At 38.4% G+C, this 8206-nt stretch overlaps 1 protein-coding gene across 1 annotated transcript; it reads right to left on the bottom strand.

Moving 5' to 3' along the window:
* Nucleotides 1-789: 789 nt before the first annotated feature.
* Nucleotides 790-7795, bottom strand: LOC126628958 (DNA polymerase delta catalytic subunit-like). The gene is made up of 12 exons (XM_050298842.1): nucleotides 7537-7795; nucleotides 7337-7447; nucleotides 6699-6929; nucleotides 6178-6370; nucleotides 5925-6060; nucleotides 5662-5799; nucleotides 4528-4590; nucleotides 4343-4414; nucleotides 2668-2754; nucleotides 1069-1188; nucleotides 887-985; nucleotides 790-816 (listed from the first exon to the last, which is right to left on the bottom strand). Exons 1-12 carry the CDS (start codon nucleotides 7793-7795, stop codon nucleotides 790-792), a joined length of 1536 nt encoding a protein of 511 aa, XP_050154799.1.
* Between the last annotated feature and the right edge of the window lie 411 nt (nucleotides 7796-8206).

Raw genomic sequence — 8206 nt, 5'->3', positions numbered from 1 at the left:
AAGCTCAAGGGAAAATTTTATAGGACGGCAATAAGGCCAGCGATGTTGTATGGCAGAGAATGTTGGGTGGTGAAGCATCAACACGTACACAAAATGGGTGTAGCGGAGATGAGGATGCTTCGTGGGATGTGTGGGCACACGAGAAAGGATAAGATTGGGAATGAGGATATCCGAGGTAAAGTAGGAGTAGCCGAAATTGTAGGAAAGATGAGAGAAAATCGGCTCTGGTGATTTGGACATGTGCAAAGAAGGCCGACTGACGCTCCGGTTCGAAGATGTGACTACGGGACAGAGGTTCAGGGCCGAAGGGGTAGAGGAAGACCTAGGAAAACTTTGGAAGAGACTCTAAGAAAAGACTTAGAGTACTTGGATCTAACGGAGGGCATGACACAAAACCGAGCGCAATGGCGTTCTAGGATTCATATAGCCGACCCCACTTAGTGGGAAAAGGCTTTGTTGTTGTTGTTGTTGTTGATTGTAGCTCCATCGACTGGCTGTGAATTGGGTACGACCTAGCTCCATCGACTAGCTGTGAATTTTCAAGATATTTTTGTTAGTTTTGATCTATTTTTTCGACAGTGTTGCTTAATTAGGGTACAGAACGTCTTAATGGATGCTAGATTTAGGATCCAACTCTAAAGTTTTGAGCAGCCACCATACATGCATGCAAACAAAACTACACTTTATAGGCTGAAACACCAGCCCAGCAGTTATATTTATACAACCAGGCAGAACGTTTATAAACAATTTGACGACAAGCAAACTCAGTATAAGATCAGATCATAAACGTCAGAAACCTTCCCCACCCCTGACCCACTTTGTCAAGAGAAATGCAATTAATTAACAACAACCATGATAATGACATATTAAGCATTCGTGAACTTACAGTGGCACCTTCATACGTTCCTTGCTCAGATCCAGCCTTTTTGACATATGGAATAAGCAGGTTCTTTTGCTTTGCCTTCCTAAGAAGCTGCAAAAGTACCTGAAAAAGGTTTCATTGATGCATTGAACCTCTTCAGAGCTGAACTATTGTGCTCTTCACAGGTATTCATTCTCAAAACTAACCTTGATGCTCTGTCCTCTGGAAAGAAGAAATGACATTGGAACACCTGTCACTCTAGCCATCTCTACATAATTGTAAATATACATCAGTTTGTCCAAAAGCCTTTGTGGGAGGTAAGCATCCTGCAATGAAACATCAAAGTTGATTACTTGTGTCTTTTATTTGAAGTTTAACTGTTAATATTCTTGTCAATATTACGCTTATATGGAATGGAATACAGAAAAAGTATGATACAGTGTGCAACAAATCTATAAGAACTATGATCAGGATACCAAGAATAGGACAATAAATGGTTTATATGTTTCATATTCACTAATTCCATTTCCACTATTCCTTTCTGTGTGCCCTCTCCGTATGAGATGCAAAAGCCAGAAACAGGCATCCTACTTCAGGATGCTAATTCCATTTCCATTATTCCTTCTGTGTGCCCTCTCCATATGAGATGCAAAAGCCAGAAACCCCCCATCCTACGTCATGATAAAGAAAAAAATTATCTGCTCCCTTTCTCAGAACTTTTGCTTTTGTCTTCTTTTTATACTGTCCAACTAAACGACAATTTCAATCAATCATAATTGATAAACTAACTATAATGATTATCTAAACTAATTGTGTCGGAATGGAGCCTAACAAGCATCTTGTTGTTCAGAAAGCATGGGCCCCAAGAAAGCTTTATGTGCAAGCTTAGTATCTATCTAATTGAGGCTGCCTCAAAAAATACAGAACTGGACTATAAGTCCACAAAAACTCAAGAACAAACAGTGAAACAAAAATAAAGGACCCCTAAAAAGAAAACTAAGATATAACTGACAGGAGCTTTCCTATCAAGCCAAATATATGAAAATGACAAATCGTTAAATCTGACTACACCGAAGCCAATGAAGACCAGAAACGAAGTTTCTCTCATAACACCTCTGCTGTTACCTACAAAATCTTAAAAAATCATCCTATTTCTTTCCGTCCAGATTACCCATAACAAAGCCAAAACTATACATGCCCATAAAGTCTTATAGTTTTCTTCCCCTTCCCTGATAGTTTATGCTTCTCTGACAAACAAGCAACAGAGGCTGCGTCTCATGCCATGGCTCTGGGATTTGTAATGACACTCTTCTGCATCATATTGTGATAACAGCTCTTCCTTTATGTTTTCTTAGGATACACTCAACACGAGAGAAAAAATCAAATCGAGCTTCTTTAGGCAAGCTGATATGTTTCAAAATCCTTTCAACTGTCCTTCCCGTGCTTCTTTAGGCAAGCTGGACTTGGACATTTTTGCTCCAGCTTGAAACAGAGTGTTAGACATTAGTGTCCATTAACACCTTTGCCAATGCCATAAATATTCTCATAAAATATAAGTGCTTGGCCCCTGATTTGACATGCAATTACATCACTATTTTTCTATTACCACAAACTAAACTCTGTACCAAAGAAGGTAAAATACTAAACAATCTCAGGGATTACTTTCATTACAAGGTTCATCACAATAACAAATAACAGGTACAGATGTAACTTTTCTGCAACCCTCTTATATTGTATAAAAGGACTACTCCTGAAGATTATATAAGGAAGATAAGTTGGAAGAAACAAAATAATCAAATACGTACTTTCAGACAATATACAGCAAATCGCCTCCTAGTTTCCGCATTCCCATTCTGCAGATCAGATATAATTGAATGGTGGACATCCTCTTTCTGCACATGATTCAAAAAAGTTGCAACATATTAACGATGAAGACTCATTCCTTCCCCGTTCAATTAAAGATCAAACGAAGAGACTATTGGATGATTTTTTTATGGCAGCTATATGAGCTAAAGATAAAACAAGAAAATTAATTGACAGTTTCAAACTCAGAACTAAGAAGTCTATTCCATTCATTCCTGGAAACTGACAAGAATGGGCCAAAGACACTTAGAAGATATTTTAACAAATAAATAAAAAAAAAAAAGGTCGTACCCAGTGCACAAGGCTCCCGCTTTACGCAGGGTCTGGGAGAGGTGAATGTCGGCTAACCTTACCCCCATTTATGGAGAGGCTGCTCCCAAGTCTCGAACCTGAGACCCTGCGTAAAGCGGGAGCCTTGTGCACTGGGTACGACCTTTTTATATTTTAACAAATAAATAAATAAATAAATTTAGCAAGGTTTAACGCTTGGATGTCCTCATAGAATGTAAAAGAGCAAAAGTGGCCCAGGAAGTCGGGAAACATGAGAAACAAAGGAAGCATTACTGACGATAATAACTTTACCCAGCAAAGAAAGTTGGTGGATTTCATGTTTGATGAGATATCTCTCAGTAATGTTCCAAGAAGAATTTTCCAGAGATTTAGTACCTAATGTAATTACATTTACCCACATATAGAATAGGAGGTAACTATCATATGTAATAGCAAGTGACTCAAATTCAATAATGCTCCAGGATAAGACCAAATGGAGGACCAGGACTCATTTATCTGACACCGTATAGAAAGGACAAGGCTCTGCTGGTGTCTTCTTAATACAGGCTGTGTTGGCAACTTGGCAATCCATATCTATCAGTTTGATGCTTGGGCACAGTAGAACATGGAAATAAAGCACATCACATAAACAGAGCCTGAAGCTAGCATTCTTTACTTGTACAGGCACAACACAATTCACTTGTCAAGTTGTCATGCAAAATATCGACTTAATGCATTAAACATGTTTACCCATCTTGATGCACAAGAACATGTTTACCTATCCCGATGCACAAGAACATATCATATAATTTTCTATCAATGATTTTCTCAAATAAAATATTTTACAGATCCCAACGTATATTAAAATGTGAATTATTATTGGCACTCCAAAAGTCTCACTTTGCACTCCTTGTAAGTGTATTTTTCTCTCTAAATTCTAAAAATAGAAAGTTTGACATGCACAATTAGATGGTCGGAGTGCCAATAACAGTTTCCATTACAATAATCAAGGAAAACAATTTATTGGGGACATAAAAGGGCCTTTTAGTGTCCAACCAAAAAAAGGGTATTTGAGTGCAATCGAACCATGTTTTGGGAATTCCAGAGAAAAACATTGGTCTTTGAGTGCAATCGAACCATGTTTTGGAAATTCCGGAGAAAAATAAGTATCAAGAAAGAAAAAAGCATCAAGTACCTCTTTTCTCGATGCTGCTAAATAAAAATGTCTATAATTATATTACCAGGCAACCACACCAAAAAATTACTTCTGGGCTAAATCTGATTTTTAATAAAAGCTGTGGAAAAGGGCAATTGAATATATGCACAAGAAATATATCAAAACCTCACCTGCTCAGAGAGAAAGTGCGCTGAGACAGAATTCAATGAATAAGAACTTAATTTGTAATCTCGTTGCATAGCCTACAAGGAAGGAAGACAACAGAAATCTACATGAACATTTATTGAATCTCTAGCTGAAGAACAAATCTCAAGGACCAGTAACAGGGTAAATTGAGCAAGAAGACAGATAATACCTGGAGTAAATCAAATTGAACCCTCCCTTCAACTGTTACTTCTTTACTTTCCCTGGTTCCATACTGCCTGTATTACCAATATTATACCTTTTATAAGAAACAAGAATTTTACTTAAAAGCATAAAGAAGTACAAAGCAAGATGAACCAAGAAGTCCAAGAAACAGAAAAAAGGACAATAGAGAAAACCAATAGACCAACCAAAGGCCAGAAGAAACACCCACCCTTAGACCAATACAAAACAATTAAACTCAAAGGAACATCATTAAACTGTTAAACAGAGAAGCCCAGAGAGAAGCGAAGAATTTAATCCTACTGCGTGTAATAGCAAGAGGTATAGTAAAAAAGATTAAAGGTCGTACCCAGTGCACAAGGCTCCCGCTTTACGCAGGGTCTGGGAGAGGTGAATGTCGGCTAGCCTTACCCCCATTTATGGAAAGGCTGCTCCCAAGTATAGTAAAAAAGATTGACAAAAAAAATATAACAGATTAATTGAAAAACACACAAATTACTAGGCTTGAAGATTTAGATGCTAACCTAATTACTAGGCTACTGCCATTCACATGTTATGCACAAAAAGGTGTGTCAGTCTCATAGAAAGTAAATCTAATTGCCATCATTCTTTATGCCTTACTAATGTTGAATAATAAAACTCTGCTTGCAGGATTTAATCCGCGAGGTGGATCCAGATGTCATAATTGGATATAACATCTGCAAATTTGATTTGCCATATCTCATTCAGGTAACTGAAACATTTCATTTTTGTATTCCATTTGATTTAACATGGCATACATTCTCTAGTTTGTTGTCCCAATTCGTGTCAAGTTCTGTTAACTATGTGTCAATTTATGCCCATTTTGTGGAAATGGGATATCAATTCGGACTTGTTTCACTTTTTTGTCAAATTCATGTACCCTATCTTTATTTATTTATTTATTTTTATAATGTCTGTTGACACAAACATGATAAAATTTAATTTTGGGCCAAAAATCCAAACATTACACAATATCTCATGCCAATTTCATAGTTGTGTCATGACTTGATTATGTGTCCTCAAAAGTGTTGCATCAAAATTACAAGGTTTCTTTCCCTTTTCTATTTTAAGTAAGAAGAATATCTAGGTTCAATAATATTACCCTCCAAGCCAGCAAGACTTCCCTTTCTGTATCAAAAGGCATCACATCAACACCAACTATTGGAGCACATGACTTAAGAGTCATGACGTTCCGTATAAATGGTTGGTTCTCTCCCTGCATGGTAACTAGGTTGGCCACCTATAAAACGAAGAAAAAAAGCAATTCGTTTCAGAAAAAGTTCTTTAAAAATAAAATATTTACCATGCAACACGAAAATCATTTAAACATTTTATTTCAGATACTCAGAATGAAAAGAACTGAACCTGGATAACAGGATCATGGGTAGGCTCAGGAAAATGACCTTTACGGCCAGCACACTCAATATCAACGCTCAATATGTGAAATGGAGCCATCTTCGAAAATTCCCCTTCTGGAGTATGGCTGATCAAGTCTAAATATCTAAGAAAATGGTTTGTCAAGGAAAGATATACCAAGTACGAAATAGCTCATAATGTAAATGGCATTCATTAAATTGTTCACCAAACCCCAGATAGTGCCTTGAATGTGTAAGGATACAGGCAATGGAACTCTAACTGGCAGTACGACAAAGGCTTAGTTGTCTTATATTTACCAGCAGGGACCTCAATCCAATTTCCACCAACTATGTTGCAATCAATCATGAAACGAAGAGCAAAAAGAACATTGCTGTCATATGTCATGAATTTCTTCATACCAAGGCCATCAATTTGTATGCCCTTTTCAAGAATGCCTGGCAGTTTGGGAAATCATAGAAGAGGAATAAACCATTATTAGGCATAAGCCACATGATGGAAAGTTGGAAACATTGCAGTACACGTTGACATGCAAGGTGCAAGGCACAATATGAGAACTGCTCCAAATATAGTCCTTACATAGAGTAAATTAGATCAGTACAATGATACACAAAGACAGACATGAAAGAAGTGGGAGAACGATTATCGTCAAAGAAATATATGTGGTAATCACCCATAAAATGCATTTCCCTGCATGTAGGTGTTTCAATCTAGGAAGTAATTCAGATCCTACATGTTATCAAATGTTAATGAAACTGAGTTTACCCCGGCAGCTGGCCACCATTGTTGGCAAAGCAACAACAATTTTGAGAAAGGGTTCAGAATCCTGCTGCTGGTAATACATGATACTCCTCTTCTGCACCATTTCAATACGGCGAATGAATTTTGGAACCTTGCTGTTCCTGTTGACCTCCCCCATCCTCCCATATTGAATTACCAAACACAAAAGACATAACCAATTAAAGTAATGCAATAACAAAAACAAAGACATCTGAGCTGCTCAAGAAATAAAGTCAAAACAATACCTCAAGAATTTGATGAAACCTGGAAATATCGTCAGGGCCCATTCCGGGGAAACAGTTGATATAGAAATATGGCTCAAATCCATGAACATGGCAGCAAACACTATGTCCTAGGATGATGCTACAACTTATCAGACTCAGAAAAGGCATTATCTTAGTTTAGTTTAGTAGCACATTTGACTCCCATGCAGCAACATAGAATACTCAGTAAAAGTTGCATTTCTGAGAACAAATAACCAACATGCTTTACCGAAACAACAATGCTGATGCTATAGCAATACAAAATTACAGTTTTATTCAGGTTTCTCAGTCACCAACCAAACATTTCACATTTTCACTGCAGAATAATAACCCTAAAAGAAATTAGGAGCACAAGCTAACCTTCCTTTGTAACCCGAAAAATTCGGATAATGGCAGCGGACCCGGACCAATTAGGCAGCAATTCTCTATGGATCTCTCGAATTACATAATCAATCTCCAATTGCTGAAAAGCTACAACACACAACAAGGAAAGAAAGAGATTTTTAAAAGTCTAAAAATAAAAATAGAGAATGGAGCAAAATTGGAAAAGGCTGACAGACCGATGCTTCGGGAGGCGGAAGTGTAGGCATGGGAGAGAGGCGGGCGGGCCCAATTGGTGAGGCGGGAAGCGAGGGACTGGCGCTGCTCGATGTCGCGGAGAACAAGGTTGTCTTCAGTCTCGAAAAGGGTTTCGTCGAGGAAGACGTCCTCGTCTACGAATTCTTCTTCTTCTTCTTCTGGGGACGTGGCCTGCTGCTCCGCTGGGTTCGCCGCCGGTTGTGGCGGCGCTGGACGTTTTCTGCTTATGCCTTTGTTCATCGCCTTTGCTTTGGATTTCCGAATGTACTAATGACCTAAAATCCCTGCAAAACAACCAGAAAGCACATAACTTTTTCATGATTCGACAAAAAGCAGGCATGTAGCTAAAACGAATTCTGAAAAAAACCAGATGAGAAAATTGAATTCTGAAAAAAACACGGACAGACTAAAAACTGACCTGAAATTGCAACTCTGATCAGAAAGTTCGATTTTTGCCTGAGAAAACCAAATGGTCTCTCCCACCCACATCTGATTGGGGATTGGAGCAATACCAGCTGATTGGAGAGAAACGGATGCGGGATCGAACTGGGCGAGAGCGATGGCGTTTGGGATGCCGCTGCGTCTGAATATCGGTTTCCTTTTTTCCGTCACCGGCGCCGTTTCTTTGGCGGGTCATTTGGGTTTGCCGAC

The sequence above is a fragment of the Malus sylvestris genome, chromosome 7 (assembly GCF_916048215.2).
Source record: "Malus sylvestris chromosome 7, drMalSylv7.2, whole genome shotgun sequence".
NCBI lineage: Eukaryota > Viridiplantae > Streptophyta > Magnoliopsida > Rosales > Rosaceae > Malus > Malus sylvestris.
The sequence above is the reverse complement of the archived record's forward strand: the minus strand, read 5'-3'. Positions and strand labels throughout refer to the sequence as shown.

Excerpts from the sequence above, each read along its gene's own strand:
- LOC126628958 (XM_050298842.1), bottom strand. The coding sequence starts at position 7,795 with ATGAACAAAGGCATAAGCAGAAAACGTCCAGCGCCGCCACAACCGGCG. Across the intron at positions 6,371-6,698 it reads AATGGTGGCCAGCTGCCGGG|GCATTCTTGAAAAGGGCATA; the intron begins GTAAACTCAGTT and ends CCAAACTGCCAG. Across the intron at positions 5,800-5,924 it reads CCCATGATCCTGTTATCCAG|GTGGCCAACCTAGTTACCAT; the intron begins GTTCAGTTCTTT and ends TTCGTTTTATAG.